The 23,527-nt window shown below is 42.4% G+C and overlaps 1 protein-coding gene across 3 annotated transcripts in view; it reads right to left on the bottom strand.

Moving 5' to 3' along the window:
* Snx10 (sorting nexin 10) overlaps positions 1 to 23,527 on the bottom strand; it is a 62,430-nt gene that overhangs the window by 18,744 nt on the left and 20,159 nt on the right. For all 3 annotated transcript variants that reach the window (XM_076863551.2, XM_076863558.2, XM_076863541.2), the window contains one exon: positions 6,377 to 6,420. In XM_076863551.2, coding sequence (XP_076719666.1) covers positions 6,377 to 6,400 — 24 coding nt within the window. In that variant the 5' untranslated portion in view covers positions 6,401 to 6,420. The remainder of the gene's footprint in view (positions 1 to 6,376; positions 6,421 to 23,527) is intronic.

Here is a 23,527-nt window from a genome sequence, read left to right as displayed (position 1 = left end):
GAAAATGCCAGGAAGAGTAGAATTAAAAATTTAAACTAACTGATCCTTCCTGTTCCCCCTGTGAAAACAGGCTCCTGAAGAAAGTAGGCCCTTCGAAAACCTCATTCCTGTGTCCTTTGGCAGTAACCACTCTGGGTTGGTGGCCCCAAGCCAGGTTCAACCTTTATTTCTAATTGTCCTTTTCTCATAGTTCTGATGTGAGATGAAACTAATAATAAAGAAAAGCTGTGTTATACAGGGTACTGACATGCACCGGGCACTCTGCTTAAACATTTTCCTTTAATCTTTACAATAATCCTAAATGCTCAGCAATATTATCGCCCTAATTTCACAGATTAAAAAAAAAAAAAGAGAGGCTTCTAAAACTCAAGCACTGGCCCAAAGTCAAATGACCAGTTAAGGCTGAGCTAGGTGTCGAACACCAGTGTGCCTTGTTCAAAGCCCGTACGTACAAACAGATCTAGTTAAATGGTTCTTTAAGCAAAAGAAAATACGAGGCAATATCCAACTTCACTATAATTGCATTGTTTGGGGAGAAGGATTATCTACTGTGCTATTAGATAAAATACCAGTTTAAGCAAAATGCTTTTTGAAACTCTGTCCCTCCCACCCAGGAGACCTCAGTGCACTTAGTCATCATGTTTGCCCAGGTTCCTCTTGGCTGCCACACTTTTTCAGACTTTCCTTGTGTTTGATGACCTTGACCTTGACAATTAAGAGGAGAGCTGACCAGGATGTTTTGAAGATTGTCCCTGAATTAGGATTTGTTTGGCATTTGTCTTAGGATTGAACTGGGGGGTTTCTGGATGTCTGAAAGACCACATAGATAAAGCACTGTTTTCATCAGGTCGTACGGAGGGGGCATGCCGTCGGAGGGGGCATGCCGTCGGAGGGGGCATGCCGTCGTCACCATGATTCCACAGCTGACGTGGACCTTGACCTGGCAAAGGCAGCGTTTATCCGATTTCTCTAATATAAAGTTTCTTTTTTCATAGCTTAACAAATGTGAAGATGAATTTATATTCACTATTTTTTTCTTTTTTTAAATATTTTTAGTTGCAGATGGACATAATACCTTTTTGTTGTTGTTGTTTATTTAGTTTTTTTTATATAATGCTGGGGAGGTCAAACCCAGTGCCTCATGCAGACTGGGCAAGCACTCTACCACTGAGCCACAATCCCAGCCCTGATTTTTCTTTTTTTTAAAGATACTTCTAATTTAATCATCACTGGCCAAGTACTTCTTGAAATCTATGTGAATGCTCAGCTGGAAGGATGAGGTATTAAACTATAAATTCTCTATGCTCGCAGTTTTCTAAAAGTGACATATACATATTATCAAAAGAGAGAGAAATAACCCAAACTTTTGTTTTTTCCTTAATGCTGTTCCAAAAATGTTCTGTAGTGATCAAATCTTTTAAAAATTTGGAAGAAGGAAAAACAAAAAAAAAAGAAAGAAAGATCTTTCTTTGGGACTGGCTCAGAAAGCAGCGGAGCCCTTGAGTGATTCTAACAAACCTCATGCTCAGAATGTCTGCAGCATTCTCTGAAACCTGCTGTGTACTCAGAAGGAATAATATGTCTAGCTGCTTTTCTTTTCTTACAGAAGACTGTGAATTCCCTGCTATGGAAACCATACTTTTTTTTTTTTTAATGGGAAAACTTAATAACTGGGTATAACAGCAGGACTGAGAACCGGAAGAAACAGATAGAGGAAGAAAGGGGGAGGGAGGGGCAGAGAAGAAAAGATATGGAAGGAAAGAACAAATTTAGGTTTGAGGGAGTGAGAGACTGGCTCTTTGTTTGGTTGGTTTTGTTTTTAATACTGAGGATTGAATCCAGGGCCTCGTGCATGCTAAGAAGGGCTCTACCCCTGAGCTACACTCCCAGCCCTCTGAAAGGATGTTTGTCTTTTTTTTTGTTGTTGCTGATTCCCTTCAAAATCCTCAGTGTCACAAGACATGAGGAGATAATTTTTATTCTTTAATGGTATTTACTGGGTTTTAGCCCAGTCTGTTTACAATTAGTATCCCAATATCAAAACCATGCTTTGAGGCTGAGGCTGTAGCTCAGTGACAGAGCACTCACCTAGCATGTCTGAGGCCCTGGATTAAGTCTACAGCACCAGGTGGAGGGTGAGCACAGCTTTCTTAGAGCAAGTCCAAATTGTCACCGTAGGTCAACATAAGTATATCTTGAACACATTAAAATTATCCCTAGAAGTCATTCCTCCAAAATGAGATGGCAACACATCTCTCCTGTCTCCCTCTTAGCACCCTATCTCCTGCCTCAGTGGTGGGGTCCCAGCGGTGCATGGAACTCCCCCCTAGGCCTATTCAGGCCTGCTCTACTCAGGGTATTTCCTGCTAAGGAACTGTTGGTGCCAATAACTAGTAACTGCTGTTATTCCTAGTGTGGACTCTGTGTATTTTGAAGGAGGAAAAAAATCCTTATCCTAAAAGGAGAGGGAAAAAAAAAAAAGATCAAAGCAAAAACTAAAGGAGAATGCAGCCATCATGATCTAGAAGAACAAAGATGAGCTGCCCCCTGCCATGAACTCAGACACAGAGGATGGGGTTTCAGCCACCCTTCAGGTCTCAGCCCACAGGGAGGAGCAAGCCTAGCTCCTTCTTGAAGGAGCTGCGGCCTACCAGGTTCAAGGCCAGAATGTTGGTCTTCATGAAACAGACCGTGTCCTGCGGGAGGAAGCTGCTCATTCACACATTGCAGAAGACGAGCTTCCACCAGGTCGGGGACCAGCGCCCTTAGTAGTGCAAAGAAATCAAACTGCTCATTCTGGACATTAAAAAACAAAAAGAGCAAAAATGCCTGACTCCACAAAAGACGCTGTCTGAAACGTATTTCCTGTCACAGCCACCTGCCTTTCCATTTGGATTCTGGGTTCTGTCTCATTAAACACAAGAGTTGATTCAGTTGAGTCCGTCTAATTATTCTTATTAAAATATGTAACCATAATATTTTAATTGTAAATTAAAGTTGCATGCATGAATGAATCTGAATTCATTTTAATTTTACAATGGCCCAATGCCAAGGCCTTTTTATGGGGAAGATCCATCAGCTCAGATACTGCTCTCCTGGGAATTCAAACCAATGTGCAAATGGAACATGTTTAACTAACAAGGGAGACTCTCACTCCCTTTTCTCTTCTCACTAGATTTATTACAGTAATAAAGCTGTTCTAACAAGAAAGACTGCATTTCCCAAATATTAAAAAAAAAAAAAAAAAAATCACCAAACTTCTAGGTTGGCACTACCAGTTATGTAGAACCATCTGAATGTCAGACTATCTGAATCTTGAACAATGATGGCAAATAGGTCTTAATTCACAGGCCAACCTCTTGATTCATAAGCAATATCTGTCATGGGTATTAAGTGGAGAGTAACTATGCAAATACTGTATCCTTGGGATAGATTCTACAACAACCGGTAATACTGCATTTGATCCTTACATGGGTGATAGGGTGGAACCTGACTTATTTTCCACGAAACAACAATCAGCCACTAGGATACTGAAAGGCTCAGCCAAAACCTCCCCTATCTAACAGGCATTGACTACAGGATGCTGTTAGGGTAGGCAGGGAGGTAAGGGAGACCATAGAAAGCCTCTCCTTGATTCTAAGCTGAGGCCTGAAGGAGAAAGAGGCGATCGCAGGTCAACACATTATGGAAACTGAAGGAAAAGATAGTTCCAGGAGTGGAGAAAACATCTGAGAAAATCCAGGCGACAAGAGTGCATAGAGCATTCAGGCTCCAAAATAAACTCTAAAATAAGGAGTAAGAAGGGCCCTGGCGTGGGACAGGGAGCAGGAGGAGGTAAGTCTGGAGAAAGAATCTGACTTGAGCCCTGCAGGGCTTATAAGCCACGTGTCCAAGTTCTGGCTCTGCTCTAAGAACATGGATTAGAGGTCAGATCATTCCAGCTATATGTAGAAATGAAAGGATGGGTGGTCAATTATAGTACATCCAGGATCTAGCCTTGGTGCATTTATTTCTTGCTGAGAAGCTAAAGTAAATTTTTGAACATTATACCTCTTCCTCTTGCAGTATTTTTTTCCTTTTCCATTTAAAAACTTTCCATCTTGGGGCTGGGGTTGTGGCTTGGTGGCAAAGTGCTTACCCTGCCACATGTGAGGCACTGGGTTCAATCCTCAGCACACATAAAAAAATAAACAAAATAAAGATACTATGTCCCTCTATAACTTAAAAAAAAAAAAAAAAAAAAAAAAAAAAACTTTCCATCTTAAAATTCCTTTATGTGTAATATTAATATGTGAGATAATATTAATGTATATTTATAAGAATGGACATTTTCAAGGGCAAAAACATACTTTCTTTATGTAGGCGACTAAAAATGATGTCTGGTTTTTAGTCATTGAGTGATTTGGGTTTTTTTTTTTTTTTTTTTGGTACTGGGGATTGAACCCAGGAGTACTTTACCACTGAGCTATATCCCCAGCACTTTTTATATTTACTTTTGAGACAGGGTCTCACTAAGTTGCTTAGGGCCTCAATAAGTTGCTGAGGCTAGCCTCAAATTTGCAATCCTCTTGCCTCAGCCTCCCAAACTGCTGGGATTCTAGGCATGTCACCATGCCCAGCTCATTGAGTGACTCTATAATAGAAATCAAGTGATTAAATCAAGCCTTCTCCCACCCCACCAAAGTTGCTTATAATCAGAAAAAAAAAAAATAGCCTTTGCTGCTTTCAAGGGTAGCCATCCTCACCCCACCTCCCAGGAAAAAACTTTTAAATGTGCCTTTGGAACAGGGTTGGTGGTGGGCACAAGCCCACTCCCCTGGTTCTTCCTTCTTCTTTTTTTCTTTGCAGTCCTGGGTATTGAATCAAGGGCCTTGTGCATGCAAGGTAGGTACTTGAGCTATATCCCCAGCCCCAAGCCCACTCCTCTAGACAGCCACGGAGGTCTGGACTCCCTGGCAACCGGGAGACAGTCTCTAGACCTGGGGAGTCCTGCCCAAGTGACTTTGTTTGTCTCAGGATTTGGCCACTGGACAGTCTAACAACATGATTACCACACGTACTTTGGGCCATGCTGTATCTGTTCTGACCTCCAGAAAAAATGGAGATTAAAGGTACAGTTGGCTCTCAATGGGACTCAGTCACTCTCCATATCTGTGGGATCAAGTATGGATCAGAAATATTGGAAAAAGAAAATTCCACATCTCTATTAAACACGTCCAGACTTTTTTCTCTGATCATCTGTCTCTAAACCATACAGTGTAACAACTACTTACATAGCACTTACATTGCATTTGGCATTATAAGTAATGTAGAGATGATTAAAACATGGGAGGATGTATATGGGTTATGTGCAAATACTAAGCTGTGACAGTAAAAGCAAATGTGACTCCATTTTGTTTTGTGACTCCATTCTGTAAAACAACTATGCCAAGAAGGGTCTTGACTGGGGCAAGAAGTTCTTTTCCTTTTGCTATAGAAACCTTTAAGAACATGGAACTACCTAATGGGGCATTGTTTCTGTAACTAGGGTAACTGGGGTGATTGGGCTAACTGTGATTGGTTAGGCTTCCCGCCGCTTGACTGCACTCTCCCGCTTCTGTAACCTGGCTTGCTTGCATTGGCTAGACCCCCGAATATCCCTTTTGCGGTTTTCAGGCTTATAAGGAGCCCCCTTGCAATTGTTAGGGGCTGATCAGGGGAACAGTTTTATGTTCTAGTCAGTCACCACTAGTGTGCTTCAATAAAGGCTTGATTCGATTATATGTGAGTGATCTGGAAGTCAGTTTATGAAACCCCGGGACGAAGCCTTAACTATAACAATGCCATTTTATACAAGGGACCTGAGAATCCTCAGTTGTTGATATTCATGATGGATCCTAGAGCCAATTTCCTATAGATGCCAAGAGGTCAAGTGCTAGCTTGACACCTAGATGAAAGCTCAGGAGTTGCATTCTGGAAAGGACCGCCTTGCCTGAGCTCTGGAGGGGAAGGGGAGGACCAAGGTCCAAGAGGCAACAGGCAGAGCAAAACTGAAACTAATGGCAGAGTCCCCCAGTTGTTTCCCAAAGGTGGGCGCCATTCAGGGACGAGTCAACAGAGTAGAAAACCAAGAAGGCAGACCAGAGGGAGAAAGTCCTGAGTCTCAAGACAAGCAGTGGGCAGCAGAAATCCTCTGCAGCTTTGTCACTGCAACCAAAATATGAAGGTCGCCGATGCTCCTATGGTGGGGAGTGGGGAGCGTACAGGAGGGTGGGTCATCAGTTCTTCCATCGGCCCTCTTCTGAGAAGCCACAGGTTTATTGTTGATGAATGAAGCACTAACCTACAGTGAGTCACATCACACAGGTGATTTATACTCAGATTTATGATAACATACCTCTTTCTGTTGTTCTGGAAACATCTTCACAGGATACGATCAATCTGAAAAATAAAATGTCAACACTAGTGTTAACAGAACCTCCACACCGGAGTAGACATGCCTCTTGTGGCCTCCCGCGGACTCTCACAGGGGAATCTCTGCTCCTCCCTCGCTCTCACCTGCTGCTGATCTGATGAACATCAGTCCACACTGGGCATGGGAGTGTGGACCATGGCCAGACCAAGGCAGTCAGATAATGACAGATCCTCAAACTGCAAGGCCAATCAGGCTGGAGTCAGAGCCTTAGAGAACTGAGGGAGGCTAGAGATATTGGGGAGTGGGGGGTCATGAGATTTGGGGAAGGGGTGCCAGTAGGCAGCAATGAGACAGACAGGAAGGAATAGGAAATGATACCCAGAGAGATCCACCCTGTGGAAAAGCCCCAGTATTTTTATTGGAAACTCAAACCATCAAAGACCAGGTCATTTTTGTGACACTTAAACTACCCCAAATGTCAGATGAGATGTGGTGGGGCCCAAAGAGGGGTGAGAGGACCTTGACTAGGACCTGCCAGTCACCACAGCCAGCCTGTAATTTGATTCTGGACCCCGTATGTCCCTGGGGTTGTTCTATTGATATTTAAACCCCGTTTATTACATAAGCTCATTGGAGTTAACCCCTGATCCCTACTTTAAAAAATTTAATTCCCTCCCTCTATCCACACATACGTACGTGTTCTTACAACAGAGCTATGACTGCAGGATTGCTATTTCCTTTATGTTGATAAGACTAAACCCATTTTCTAAGTATTGTCATTCACAAATCTTTCCAGAGTTTCTACTAATGACTTGGTACTGTGGGTAGGGAAGAGGCAGAACACAAGCTCCATCCAGCCTCTAGGCCCACATGGAGTCACTGACAAGATAACCCAACCTGCGTGGAAAGTTCTGCCACAGAGGAACAGTGTACCACTCCGTGAGCTGCAGGCAGGCAGGTAGGTTTCCAGGGGAAAAGAAGTTCCTCTCTCCTAGAGAAGTCAGTAGAATCCAGAGAAAAGGCAGGGGGCACCTGTGGAATCTCAATGTTCAAAGAAAAAAGTGGGGGGGGGGTGGCTGCCAGGGAGACAGAGGTGTGACAATGACTCACATAGATGATGACAAAAAACATGATGTTTGGTCAAGAGATGGTGACCGAGCCAGATCAGCCAAGAGACAGGGTTCTGGGAGGGTAGAGTTGAATTGTGGCTGCCAAAAAGATATGTCCAAGTCCCACTCCTGAGACCTGTGAATGTGATCTTATTTGGCAAGAAGGTCTTTGGAAATATGAGGTTAAGGATTTCCAGGTGAGATCATCTGAGATGACTGAAGTAGACCTTATATCCAATGGTGAGTGACCTTATGAAAGAAAGAAGAGGGGAAGACACTCACACAGAGGAGGTGGCCATGTGAAGAAGGAGGCAAAGGAGGAGGAGTGATGGAGACATGAGCCAAGGACCACTGGAAGCCACCAGAAGCTGGAAGAGGCATGGAAGGATCCGCCCCCATGGCCTCCAGAGGGAGCATGATCCTACTGATTTTTGGACCTCTGGATTCCATGATTATGACAAAATAAATTTCTAGTTTTAAGTACCACATTTGTAATAATATAGGAAAGTATTATAGAGGGGATTTCTGGGGAGAAGACTGGAAAGACCAGCTGGGACTGTCACCAGGGCAGGGAACTCATGCATTGGTTCATGAGAAAGTACGATGGAGCTGATACCATGCGCCCTGTGCAAGGGGTGAGAAAGGTGGCTACTTCCAGGGGCTTCCAAAAGCTGTGTTAATTTGGAGTCCTCAAAAGCTTATCACCTACCCTTCAAAAAGAAAACCTCTTCACCCCTGTCCCCAGTTCCTGTTCAAAGGTTCCTCCAGAGTACATTGGTATGTGCTCTGTCCATACCTGGGCCTTACTAGTTCACTGCCCAGCAGGGGAAAGTTTGGCCATGCTGAACTAGAGATGGGAGGTTCAGTGGAGAACAGAGCAGACCCAGAGGTTCAATATCTACACAACTGTAAGGTAGGAAGGATGTGAAAGGACTGGCCAGAGCACCCGGTAACAAGAACAGAACAACATACAACAAGGATGAATCCACAGGCCATTAGGCCAAGTGAAACAAGACAGTCACAAAAAGACAAACACTGACGAAGCCCCCAGAGTAGTCAGAGACGGAAGTAAAGTGGTGGTTGCCAAGGGCGGGAGAGAGGGAGAACAGGAAGTTGTTCAGTGGTACAGAGCTTGTTTCACAAGATGAAGAGTTCTGGAGATTGGGTGCACAACACTGTACACTCCCAAATGGTTATGATGGTATATCTTATATGTATGTATTTTACCACAATTAAAGCAAACTTTTAAAGACTGGAAGGACTCAGGAGAAAGAGGCTTTACTGAGGAAAGCAACACTTAATTCAAGACCTAGCAGACAGTGTGATTTAGCCAAGGAAACAAAAGAAGAAAGTTGTTCTAGGCTGAGGGACTGGCCAGAGCAAAGGGGCAGAGGGTAAGAAAGAAGAGCACGTCGGGCATTCGGGTTACCCATGGAGTCCAGTGTGAGAGGGAAGCTGGACTTCCCATATTCTCAGGATCTGTGCTCCTATAAACCACATGCTGCACACAGACATCTGTCTGCCCAGGTGGATCCTCTGCCCACAGACCTCCACCCTCCAGTCACCCCACTAACTCCACTCTTCCGTGATTCTGCAAAAAACCACTTCCCCTCTCCTGCCCCAGCTCTCTGCCCCCATTACACAACCATGTTGTGCAGTTCCCCGCTTACATTAACCTTGGTGGCATCATGAGATCTGTATATTCTGTCTCCCCATTTGACTGAATTTCCCCAACAGAGAAGATCTATGCTTTTCATGTAACTGAACTTCACCACCATCCTGTTAGGGGGTGAGGGTGAGTATCCTCACTCCACAGATAAGAAAATGGAAGGTCAGAGAGATTCAGCTGCCTAAGGTCTTCAAGTGAGTGAGCAAGTTCAAGTCTAGTTTCTACTTAAGCCCATCTGCATCCCAATTCTGGTCCCTCCAGTGCCTGAGGCTGCCCTTGTGAAGGTGTGATATGAACACATGGTTCAGAGTTAGGAACTTCATTCTTCCCATAGGGCATGAGCTTTCCTCACCCAACACAGAAGGTAGAGGTGGATTCATACCCTGCCTCATGGTGGAGAGGGCCTTTGTAAGACAGGGAAGACAAGTATATTTATTAAGGAAACAATTTTTGTGTCTTTTCTTTGCGGTTAGGAATAGTCAATCCTTAAACAAAGCCCTTGACCCTATATACCTTCTGGATATAGGCCAGGTTCCAAGAGCTGGGGCCTGAGCCTCAGAACAGAGAGAGAACAAATATGTGTATCTTTCTGGTCTTTCTCTCCATGTCTTGCCATCCTGCTTTGACATTGCCTCCTCCAATGCACTTTCACCCTGGTCTTATAGCCTTCATGACAGCACATTACCTTTTGAATGTTGAAGAGACTCCACCATGGGACAACTCTGCCCAAGGAAAAGCATCAGTCACCTACCCTGTTCCTTTCCCATGACAATTTCTGCCTCCACAGAAAGCTATTACTATAGTTTGGATCTATAATGTCCCCCAAAGATCCATGTGTTGAAGGTTTGGCCTCCAGCCTGTGGTGGAATTAGGAGATGGTGGACCCTATAGAAGGTGAGGCCTAATGCAAGGAAGCTGGGTCACTGGGAAGATGCCCTTGGAGGGGATACCGGATCCTGGCCCCTCCTCTTTTTCTTTCTCTTCCTAGCCACCATAAAATGAGTGTTTTCCTCTCCAACACATTTCCCTCATGATGTGCTCCTTGCCACAGACCCAAAAGCCATAGAACCAACTGACCATTACTAAAACCTCTGAAAAAGTGAGCAAAAAACCCTTTCTTTCACGTTACTTATCTATCTCCCCCATTTTGCCACAATGACAGATGACCAACAGTTATTTAACAAGGAAGTTACAGATAGAGTCGTGGTATTCAGGAGAGAAATGGGGGTGAGACAGGAACCTCAGGGAGCACTAGGGAGAGGACCTGAGTGAGGAGTTGGCTGAACAGTATAGGCCACTTTCAAAAGGACCTAAGAAAATGGGGTGAGAAAGGTGGCTACTTCCAGGGGCTTCCAAAAGCTATGTTAATTTGGAATCCTCAGAAGCTTATCACCTACCCTTCAAAAAGAAAACCTCTTCACCCCTGTCCCCAGTTCCTGTTCAGAGGTTCCTCCAGAGTACATTGGTATGTGCTCTGTCCGTACCTGGGCCTTGCTAGTTCACTGCCCAGCAGGGGACAGTCTGGCCATGCTGGGAAGTTGGTATCGTGCCCATCTTCCTCCGTTGGGAGATGGCCCAAGGCACTAAGGGCCCCACAGAGGCCCCTGGGACACAGAGGAATCAGGTCCTAGTACTATGTTTAGTAAACAACTCCCCACCCTTACATTAACAGAAAATCAATATGAAAATTTTTGAGGAAATAGTGAAATATATAAGCACATAAAAATTTAAATCGGTGCATGTTTCAAAATAGAAATAAATAATAAAAATAATGTAGTATATGACAAAGATTAATATTTTTTTAATTATTAATCTTTGTCATATACAAATCCATACCAAAATATTTTTGTAAAAAGCAGGGAAAGGCCAGGTGTAGTGAGTGGCACACGCCTGTAATCCCAGCAGTTTGGAAGGCAGAGGCAAAAGGATTGTGAGTTCAAAGTCAGCCTCAGCAACAGTGAGGTGCTAAGCAACTCAGTGAGACCCTGTCTCTAAATAAAATCCAAAATAGGGCTGGGGATATGGCTCACTGGTTGAGTGCCCCTGAGTTCAATTCCTGGTACCCTCCCCACCCCCACAAAAAAAAAAAAAAGAAGTGAGCAAAGGTTATCAACCCACAAAAAAGAAGAAACAACAAAAGATGGCTAAATACAAGTTATAGGAGGCCTTTGATTTGGACTGAGCTCCTGCACTGAGCCCAACAAACCAATCAAACCAGAATGGAGTCACTCCTGCTAAGTGCCACAGGGTCCAAATGAACTCTGAAACAGGGTAGTGTTCAAAAACAGGAGATTCACAGCCATCAATCAGAAGGGGCTATCTACCTGAGCCAGCATGATGCAGCAGTCCACTCAGTTTTAACCCTATTGGGAAAGTAACTTTGAAACAATCAATCCACTTTGTTCCTTGTTTCTGTTTTCTTCAGCTCTCTGCTTCTTGTACAGCCAACCTCCTCTGCACGGCTCATCAGAGGGCTTTATCTAAATCTTTACATGAGATGCTCCCCATTCATGATTGTTAAACTAAATCTGTTAAAATTTTGTCTTTTAACAAGGTGAAACTCAAAAAGAAAGCACAAAAACTCACTTAAGGAATAGCCATTTCTACAAAGATGATACACAAATGACCAATAAGCACATGCCAACATACTCAACATCACCAGACATGAGGGGAATGTAAATCAGAACTAAATGAGCTGGGCATAGTGGTGCACACCTGTAATCCCTTTGACTGGGGAGGCTGAGGCAGGAGGAACATGGAGGTCAGCCTCAGCAATTTAGCAAGGCCCTAAGCAACTTTGCAAGACCCTCTCTCAAAATAAAATATTAAGAGGGCTAGTGATGTAGCGCAGTGGTTAAGTACCCCTGGGTTCAATCTCAGGTACCAAAAAAAAAGAGAGAGAAAACTAAATGAAAGTTCACCTCACATCCATTAGGATAGCTACTATTTTAAAAAAGAGAGAAAGAAAGAAATTAATGAGTGTTGATGAGGATATGGAGACATCAGAACCCCTGTGCTGGAAGGAATGTGAAATGGTACAGCTGCTATGGAAAATAGTACTGCAGTTACTAAACATATTGAAAGTAGAATTACAACACATTCTGGCTACCCCACTCCTAAATCCATACCTAACAAAACTGAAAGCAAGATCTCAAAGAGATGTGTACACCCATGTTTATAGCAGAATTATTCACAATGGCCAAGAGGTGGAAATGGCCCAAGCATCCATGTGGCATATACACACAATGGAAAATTCAGCCCTAAAAAGACATTCTGACATGTGCTAATGCACAGATATACCTTATAGATATTATGCTAAATGAAAGAATCCAATCACCAAAAGACTTATCCTTTATGATTCCGCTTAGGAGGATTTTAGCATAGTCAAATTCATATAAACAGAGAGCAAATAGGGACTGGAGATGAGGGGGAAATGGAAATTCCTGTTTACTGGCTACAGTTTTAGTTTTATCCAGAGAAAGATCTAGAGATCTGCTGCACAGCAATGTGAATGCTTGACACTGCTGAACCCTATACTTAAAAATGTGTAAAATGATAGGAAGGGTAGCAGAATAAAATAGATACTAGTATGGCAGTATGTATAAACGTGGCTGTAAAATCAATGTGATACTGCAATCTGTACACATGGAAAAATAAGAATTCATACCGCATTTGAATCAAATGTATGATATGTCAAGATCATTGTAATGTCTTGAGCAACTAATAAAAATTTTTTTAATAAAAATTTTTAAAAATTTTTTTAATTTTTAAAAAAATGTGTAAAATGGTAAATTTGGTTATACATTTCTTACCACCATTAAAGTTTTTGAAAAAAGGGTTAATAATCTGTTTAAACATTTGACCTTCCTATTAATAGAAGTTCAGATAAACACAAGATACCATAATTTTGTCTTTAAAATTAGAGATTTCTTTAATCATAATATCCACTGTTGGCAAGGTCTGTGAGAAATGGGAACTAAATGCTCTTGATAGGAATGTGAGCTGTTTCAACACTTCTGAAAGATAATTCAGCCATATATTTCAAAAGCATTTCAAAATTATTTTTATTCTTTAACTCAATATTTTGACCTCTGAGAACCTAAAAAAAAAAAAAATCAGGGCAACATGTACAAAATATCTACATAAAGGAATGTTCAGAATGTGGTTTTATTTTGTTTTATTTATACTGGAGATTGAACCCAGGGGTGCTTAACCACTGAGCCACATCACCAACCCTTTTTTTATATTTTGTTTTGAGAAAGGGTCTCGCTGAGTTGCTCAGAGCCTTGCTAAGTTGCTAAGGCTGACTTTGAACTCATGATCACCTCCTGAGCCGATGAGATTACAAGTGTGCACCATCATGCCCGGCTACACAATGTAGTATATTTTTTTAAATGAAAGTAAATGGAGGGCTGGGGCTGAGGCTCAGTGGTAGAGCGCCAGGCATGTGTGAGGCACTGGGTTTGATCCTCAACACCACATAAAAATAAATAAATAAAGATACTGTGTCCACCTACAACTAAAAAAATTAATTAATTAATTAAAAAAATAAAGAAAGTAAATGGAAATGAAAATGTCCATAAATAAATTTTAAAAAATGAATTATGGTACAGCTATATAACAGACTACCTTATAGCTATTGTAAGTTATGTTATAGAAGAATAGTAAATTATTAATATAATTCAAGAGTATTATTAAGTGACTTTTTCAAATCTGTATTCATTTATTTACTTATTTAAGAATGGGAGCTTATACATGACAAAGTTAATAGTGATCATTTCTGAATGGTGGAATTAAGACTTTTTTTTATTTTCTACATTTTTCAAAAGATAATGCATTTGTTACTTCTAAAGTCAGGAAAACATTTTTAAAAAGAAAGTGAAACCTACTGTGCTCAATTATTTTTATAACCTCCCCGCATCCCTCACCCCACAGCCCCCAAAAGAAAAGAAGAGCAGCTTGGTTAATTTCATTCTTTCTGTACTTCACCTCCTACTACAATGTTCAGCTATTTTTCTATTTAAATTTTGAAAATTCACAGATTTCCTACATTTGCGTCATAAGGGTTTTCCATGGGTGAGGTTACTTTAAATTCAAAGTTCATTTCAGGCCAGTTTCTCTCACCTCAGCTCTGGACACCACCTATGCCCTTTGCACTGCATTGTGCAGGTCTGCAATAAGGTTGGGTCCTCCCAGATCTCCTCTGGGGAAGCTCCAAGGCCAGGATCCAGTTCCAGGCACAGCTATACAGGAGCCCTCCCTGTGTGACCCTCCCTAGACACTGATGATGGCATCAAGAGTGAGTGAGTGCTGGACTCCAGGGAAGCCAGTCCACAGATGAGCTTTTGAGGTTTGCTCCCCTGTCTCAAAATTAAAAAATAAAAATGATTGGCCAGGCCTGGTAGTGCACACCAGTAATCCCAGCCCCTTGGGAGGCTGAGGCAGGAGGATCAAGAGTTCAAAGCCAGCCTTAGCAACTTAGTGAGGCCCTAAGCAACTCAGTGAGACCAATAAAATACAAAAAGGGCTGAGGATGTGGTTCAGTGGTTAAGCCCCCTGGGTTCAATCCCCAGGGGACTTACTTACTTTAGGCGAACTTACTTACACACAAAAAAAGTGCTTGACCCTATTAATCATAAAAGATATGCAAATAAAAACCTAATAAGATGACACTTCATTCCCACTAGGCTAGTTAGAAGCAAAAAGTCAGCTAATAACAAATGTTAGCAAGGACATAGAGAAATTGGAACCCTCAGTGGAAATAAAAAATGGTATAGCCTCTTTGGAAATGAGTCCGCCATTTCTCAACCCTAGTACACCCAGGGTTACCACTTGACTTCAATGATTCTACACATAGGTATATATCCAAGAGAAATAAAAACAAGCTCCCACAAAAAAAACTTATTTTTGTGAACGTTCATGCCAGCATAATTCATCACAGTCAAAAAGTAGGAACAACCCAAACCACCTCAACTGACAGATAAACAAAATGCAGTCTACGCATACAATAGATTACGGAGTAATAAAAAGGAATGTCATTCTGACACATGCTACCACTTGGATGGATCTTGAAAACATTACACTAAGTGACAGAAGCCTGTCACAGAAATCCACACGTCAGTCTCCATTCACATGAAGTCCAGAATAGAGGTATATAGAAACAGAATGTGGAACACGGGTTACTTAGAGCTGGGGAGGAGACAGGAACCTAGGGGGACAGGGAAGTGATATCTAAGAAGTACAGAGTTGTTTCTTTTTGAGATACTGAAAATATTCTAAAATGGACTGGTGATAGTTGCACATATCTCTGAATATACCCAAAACCACGGAACTGAACCCTGAATGAGTGAGTGGATTGTGTTGGTATGTGGATGACAGTTCAATAAAGCTGTTTTTTCAAAAAGTGCTACCTGAAACCCTGAGCCTGTCCCTTTTATGACTGGGCCTAGTGTACAGAACACCCCCCTTCCTTGGAGTCACAGTGTCTGGGCAAGCTGAAGTTTCTCCAGAGATGACCCAACCCTAGGGTTCTCCCATCACCACCTGAATCCTTCCTCTTCCATCTCCTCTTCCAACCCTTCCCTCCGCTGTGCCTCGGGAATTCTCATCTGAGAGCCGGGGGCTGGCAAGTGCCCACATTCACTCTCCTCTCGGCAGCTTTGTCTCGGCTAGGCCCTGGCTCCTCCACCCTTTCCTTCTCTCGTGCCCGTGTTTTGTCCTGCCAAACCCATAGCTAGCAAAAGTGGCCCCAAAAATGGCTACAGGGGAGTTCCCTCAAGGGAGCGCCCAAACCCCCCTGAGATAAGGCCCGATGGGATTACAGAGAGCAGTGCCTCTCGCCAAGGTAATCAAGGTAAAGCGTTTTTTAGGCGAACTTACTTACAGAAAGGCTGCAGTGTCACTGCAATGGTCAGAGGGCCGTTCTACAGTGAGAGAAGATGTCCTCGGCAACAGGGTCAGGGTGCAGAGTTTACAGGAGGAGGTAAGGAATTTAGCCCAGAGCCAGTTTCAGTGTCTTGGGTAACAACCTCAATTTCTTTATGGGTGTGAGATCCTGGGCTCCAGACACCTGAAGCTGGCCAGGTCACACAGCAGTTCAAGGCATTCTGGTTTTCAGTCAGGACACAGAAAGATAGGGGAACCAAGGGACCCCACAATTTACACCCGGATGGCTCTTATAGTCTCACGTGCCCACCTCTCCTGGGATGTCCCTGAGCTGTAGGAAAGAGGGGAATGGCACATAAAGACCTTTTTCCTAATTATATGAAACACTGCAAACAGAACCCACAACAAAAGTAAATACAGATGAATGTTACACAACCTAAAATCACTTTTTTTTTTTTTTCTTTTTGGTACCAGGGATTCAAGCCAGGGGTCTTAACCACTGAGTTATATCCCCAGCCCTTTTTTATATTTCATTTAGAGACAGGGTCTCACTGAGTTGCTTAGGGTCTCACTAAATTGCTGAGACTAGCTTTGAACTCACAATCCTCCTGCCTCAGTCTCCCAAGCCACTGGGACTACAGGCATGTGCTACCACACCTGGCCCTAAAAATCACAGTTTTTAAAAGGTTTACACAGTGATTCAAGAAAGAATTCTGAAAGCTGTCATGGGCTCTTTTCTTTTCCATCCTTTCCAAATCTGATTGGTCACCAACACCTGACCATCCTCTCTCCTAATGCCACCTTGCCGCAGTCTGGCTGCAGCAAAATAACCGGGGGGGAGACGGGGGGGACGAGCATCTTGTGTAGATTGATACAGCAGGAGTGGGAGCCGTTTATTGTAGGACAGGAGGGGTATATATACATTCCACACAGCTTATCTTAATTAACATAAACTAGATTCAGCAGTCAACCAATAAGGAATCTCCACACTTAATGGCTCACTCTGGCAAAATGCCAGGCGCCATCCTGACTTGTTTACAACCCTAACACCACCTAACTCTGTTCCCTTCTCTGAGCCTCCTATGCTGCTGGCTATTCAAACACTATACGTTTCTCTTCTGAACTCTTATTTGTTCCATTAACTAAATGGTACAACCTCTCCCACAGGCCTTGGAGATAAATATCTGCACCCTGACCGCTTGGCATTTATTTTTAATAATACAATTTCAGTTTTAAAAAAAAAAACTACTTATAACATTTTTCAAAAATTTCTCTAATTTTGTTTCATAGTAAAAAGCAGATCCTGAAAACAAAGCTTTAATAGTTCATATTACTTTGGGAAAGACAAAACAGAACAAGCTTGCAAAGCCAGCTAAACAAGGCCTTGGGTCATGTAGAACCTGAAGGATCCTATCTTAACAGTCACAGGAGATGGTCACCACGGGCCTGGGAGTGCTTTTCTAATTTCTTTATTCATGAAAATCTAAGGAGAAAAATGGTCACAGTTTCCAGGGTTCCCTGCTTGATTATAGCCATTCTCCAAGGCCACATTCTCCCATGCCTTGTAGGACCCCATAATATAAAGGAAAAACCTCCAGCAATCTGAATCTTACCACAAGTGTTCCTAGACCCATGATCAAGACTTTAAGGGCCCACAGCCAAATGGGGAAAAGAAACACAATGAGGTAAACTTCTCATAAAGCTTAAATCTCTCAATTTAAAGGACTCAACTTTATTCTGAGATTATATTTTTCCTATTGGGGAGGGATACTAGAATATTATTTTATAAAATAACAGGGCATATATCTGATAAGGATAGGCAGGTGTTTTATCATTTATGTAAAAACCAAAAAAATAGCTATCTTGTACAAGACCCCCAATCTTCTTTTTTAAATAGTAGCAATTCAAAAATCCCACAAATCTGAGTGCCCCTCATCTCAGTACTCCCTGAATCCTCTCCCAGAATGTGGATTCTGACAGGGTTTTCCTGGGTCCTTCGTTGTACCAACTCCAGTCTGGTAGTATTGGCTGTCTGGAGTGTTAGGAAAGATCCCTAGCGCGTGCCTGCTCATTTAGGCAGGGCATGCTCAGCCAATTAGCGATGTCTGACGAGGCATTGAGGAGGGTGGGAAAGACATGGGAGATGGAACAGAGGAAGAGTGACATGGGCAATGCATCTGACAAAGGGCAGCCTTTGTCAGCCTTAGGACATACCAGAGCCCAATATTAAAACGACTTGGTAAAATATAACTGAAAAAAACTTAATGACTTGCTCAGCCCCTTAACTAATAAATCATCACGAAACACAGAAAGGAAAGTACTTCGAGGTCACAAGGGTACTGAGTGGTCAGCAGGGCTCACTCACTACCTCCTGGTCTGTGATTCATTTCATGCCTCAAGGAAACCCCACGCATCTGTCCAAGCTGAAGCTGTTCCTTCCAGGGTCTGCCTGACACCTGGAAAGAATGCTCAGCCCAGTCAGGCTGACCAGGAAAGGGCTCAGCAGGAAGTAGCCACACAGCTGACCAAGGAAACACAGCCAAAGGCAGTCTTTTTCAAAAAAAGCTAATCTTGTGATCTCATCAGCAATGCAAAGTCCAAAGATTAACAAAATACTGCAGGAAAGCAAAGCCACTTAAGAGTAGGAACAAAAAACAAGACTGGCTTCATTCTAGGAGCAGAGTTGGCAAAGAAGAGTTATCCATGAAACACATCTGGACTGAAGCAGATTCAAGGTTAGCAAGCTGCTACCTTCATGAGTTTGGAAAGGATGAAATCTTTTGAGAATCATCATCCCCATGGATAGCTCTGCTGAGGCTCAGGGCTCTGAGCTACATGCTGTTCCACCTGCCTCCCAGAACAGGAAACCGGCACTGAAGACCCCATCTGAAACAGGCCACCACATCTGGACACAGGGTAACTGACTCCAGAGTCTAGAGCTTGCATATTCTTTGCCCTGGGGGCAAAGTCACCTGTGTAAGGCTTTACACGTTTTTGAGGCAAACCAAGTGCCTATTAGTAAGGAAATGATTAAATCAAGTAGGACCCAGGCTTGGAACACCCTGTAGTTCATAGGAGAGGGGTAAATCTTAGTGCTGAGATGGGAAGGGGGCCACATGCACAGAGTAGAAACAGTAACTGCTGAACAACAAGTAGGGTCATTCCACTGAGAAAGTCTGTACATACACGTGACACATCACACACTTACCTGCCTACATATGCACAGAAAAAGATCCCAGGAGGATACATGACAAAGCCAACAGAGGGGGAGGGACTTTCATTGTTGCTACTTTATGAATCCCTGGATGGTTAACAGCTTTTTAAAAATATATATTACCTTTTTTATTTAAAATATAAATTAAAAAATGCAAATAACATCTACATACATACAAAGAAACAGAGTCATCTTTACTCCTCTTTTGCTGAATCAGGAAAAACCATTTACTAGAAAAGGCAACAGGCTGGGGAAGTGAACCCTGCCTGCCTCCCTCTAGCAGCTTTTGACATTTTTCCCCACCTTCGCTGGCACATCAGGTTGTATTTTTCCCCCCCAGTTCAGATCAAAAGCAACACTTAATTTTTGAAGCAGGACTAGCATTCGAAGATCTGTAGAGCAAACCCAGATGGAGCAGAAGTGAGAGAAGCCCAGCCCAATTGAAGTCTGGTGATACCAGATACCGACAGCCACAGCTTCCAACTCCACCCGTCTTGCCTTCACCCTCTTTAGGTCTATTATTTACTTATCATTTATCTTCTCCTTGCTTCCAGATGGGCTTGAAGCAGTTCCCAAATGGGTTTAGGGCAATGAATAATAGTTGACCTGAAAAACTTAAATTACTAGCACAGGAAGCAAGGTGCAGAAATGGCAAGAAGAATTCTTTTTTTTTTCCCCCATCAAGATGGAACTGAAAGCAACAACGGAAGTTCCTGCCCCTGCCAATGCCTAAACCAAAGCAAATGCTTTGAAGGGCAGGAAGGCAGTGTTGAAAGGCATCCATAGCTGCAAAAAGATCCCCAAGACACTGTGGCTCCATAGGCAGTCCAGATGCCCACAGAGGAGCCCACAGGAGAAACAGACTTGCCTAGGATGCCATGGACAAGCTCCCCTGACCGGAACCAGCCAGGAAGGAAGAGGACAACAACATACTACTGTTCACTGAGGATGTGGAGGCCAACAGGCACCAGATCAAACAGACTGTGAAGAAACCCTGTGAATTGATATGGCCAAGGTCAACACCCCATAGACCTGATGGATAGAAAAGGCATATGTAGGATTGGCTGCTGATTGTGATGCTTTGGACACTTCCAACAAAATTTTGCTCATCTAAATAGTCCAGCTGGCTAATTCTATGGTTTTGGTTTTTTTTTTCAACATCAAAAAGAAATAAATCAGGGGTGGTAATGCAATTCCTGTAATCCCAGTGGCTCAGGAGACTGAGGCAGGAGGACTTCAGGTTTGAAGTCAGCCTCAGCAACTTAGCAAGGCCCTAAGCAACTTAGCCAGGCCCTGACTCAAAATAAAAAATAAAAAAGGGTTGGGGACGTGGCTCCATGAGTAAGGCCCCTGGGTCCAATCCCAGGTACCAAAAACAAAACAAAAAAAGTAAGAAGTGTCTTTTTTAACAGATGCACAGGGATCTCTGTACATTTAGCCATAAGGAAAAAACATACAACTGCAAATTATGTGGGGGGAAAAAACCACTTGGCAAAAAGCGTACAGTACTGGTACAGAAAGTATGCATTAGCCTACTATTCATGATGCACTGCCATGGAGAATGTAGGAAATATGATGTAATTCCACCATGTCTTAAAATTCTAGTATATTCCAGATATATTACAACTGCTTCCAAGAAAGCCCCACTCTGAATGTGACTTCACACCAATGACTCCATAAGAACCTTTCTCAGGGCTGCGGCTGCAGCTCAGTGGCAGAGCGCTTGCCTGGCATGCGTGAGGCACTAGATTCATTCCTCAATACCACATAAAAATAAACGAATAAAATAAAGGCATTCTGTCCATCTACAACTACAAAAAAAACAATTTAAAAAAAAAGAACCTTGGGGCTGGGGATGTGGCTCAAGCGGTAGCGCGCTCGCCTGGCATGCGTGCGGCCCGGGTTCGATCCTCAGCACCACATACCAACGAAGATGTTGTGTCTGCTGAGAACTAAAAAATAAATATTAAAAATTCTCTCTCTCTCTCTCTCTCTCTCTCTCTCTTTCTCCTCTCTCACTCTTTCTTTAAAAAAATAAAATAAAATAAAATAAAAAAATAAAAAAAAGAACCTTTCTCATGTCTAAGATGCTAAGGACACTTGGCCTGTTTGAAGACCATCATAAAATCTCCCTTCAAGTCTCCTTTTCTCCTTTCTTTTTTTTTTAATGGTACTGGGGATTGAACCCAGGGACACTCTAACACTGAGCCACATCCCCAACTCTTTTTATTTATTTATTTATTTATTCATTCATTCATTCATTCATTCATTCACTCATTCATTCATTTATTTGAGACAGGGTCTCTCTAAGTTGCTTAGGGCCTTGCTGGCTTTAAACTTACAATCTCCTGACAGCATCTGGACCCTGGTTCAACCCCCAGTACCAAAAAAGCCATGCCCAGCTTTTATTTTTTATTTTGAGACCATGTTTACTAAGTTGCTTAGGGCCTTGCTAAATTGCTGAGGCTATAATTCGTGATCCTCCTGCTTCAGCCTCCAGAGTTGCTAGGATTACAGGCATGTGCCACCGTACCTGGCTTCAAGCACCTGGCTTCCATTTTTCAAGTTAATTATTCCCAGCTATTTAATAGCTTTAGCTACAGAACAAGAGAAGATATAAGTAAGTGTCTGTGAATTTTCAAGTAACATGAATGGAAAACACAAACAGTAATAAAAGCATCTGCCACTTACTGGTCAGCCCCATGCTGAGTATGTGCCTCTTTTAACAACTTCCCTATTTACAGAAAAGGACATTAAGACTTAGAAAAGTGGAGTAACTTGCTCAAGGTCACCTCCACAAGGTCACCAATTTGTTCAAGGGCAATGGTGGAATTCAAACCCATCTGTCATTACTTACCTTTAGTCACCTGCCAGACAGACTCAGTTATAAGCTCACTATCACAGAAGAGACTGCCCTAATTCCCTCCAAGGAGGACAAATCCTGAGGGCACTTCCCCTGCACCACCTTCCTCTGTAGCTCTGAGCACAGTGCTATTTTTACACCCATTCTAGTAAATATTGAATATTGGGTCTACCTCTCCACCAAACTACAATCTCCAAAATGAACAACTTCTCCTCATTACCCTTATTTATTTAGATCTCTGGCCTCTGTAATAGTACCTGGTACATAATAGATTCCCTGTTCACTGGTTTAATGTATGCTCAGAAATCACCGGCAGCTTAGGGCACTACGCTAAAGAAGCACAGCCCCCAGGGTTCACCCATGTGCAGGCACAATGCCAGCTGAGCAGAGGGACAAGAGAATGCCCAGGGGATCTCGAAGTACAAAACTCACAGTGATGACTCAGGGCAGCACATTCACATTTGAAGGAGAGCAGTGTGAGGGATGGTCTCTGGGGTCATGCCACCTAAGCCAAATCCTACCAAGTGCCCAAGGCCACCTGCTTAACCTCCACATACCTAATATCTTCATCTATAAATCCGATTAACAACAGAACCTACCGCTATGTAATTACTAAGGAACAAATAAATAAAAAATACCTTAGACTAAAAGCTTACTCTTTATTTTTTTTTCCTAATTTTTGGTAGTTATAAATAGAAAGTATGCCTTTATTTTATTTGTTTATTTTTACATGGTGCTGAGCATCGAACCCAGTGCATCACACATGCTAGGCAAGTGCTCTGCCACTGAATTACAGCCCCAGCCCAAAAGGTTTGCTCTTAATAAGCACATAATAATTACCATTGCTAATGATTGTTACTATGTTAAAAAAAAAAAAAAAAAAAAGAATTCCTGTTTGTCATTTGTTTTCCCCACTGGACCAAAAGGCTGTAAGAAATAAGGAGGAGGGCTTTCTTTCCCTTTGGTCATTTAATACAAAGCAAACCATTATAGTTAAAGGATAATGTAATTACACCAATGATTCATCATTCCCAGCAATGGCCCTGGGTTTCTCGACAATCTCAGATAACTTTCAGGTTTGAAATCATGTGATTCTATGTCAATTTACTTCTTAAGCTAGACCAAGAACCCAAAAATCTGCTGTGAAGGAACGAAATTTCATTTTTTTTACTCCAAGTAAAATATTACACAAGCAAATAGGTAAATATTACACAAGTAAAAAGACACAGTCGAAATATAATTTGATACAAACATCAAAATCTCAAATTTGACAGCTTCAATTCTATCTGTAAAAAAGGAAGCATCTCTTTTTACAATTGCTTTCCTAATAGAAAAATAAACTCCTTTGATCTTGTATTTTATTAGCTATCTTGCAACTAAAAATACTATCAAA

This window comes from Callospermophilus lateralis, chromosome 1, assembly GCF_048772815.1.
Source record: "Callospermophilus lateralis isolate mCalLat2 chromosome 1, mCalLat2.hap1, whole genome shotgun sequence".
In the NCBI taxonomy this organism is placed as follows: Eukaryota; Metazoa; Chordata; class Mammalia; order Rodentia; family Sciuridae; genus Callospermophilus; species Callospermophilus lateralis.
The sequence above is the reverse complement of the archived record's forward strand: the minus strand, read 5'-3'. Positions and strand labels throughout refer to the sequence as shown.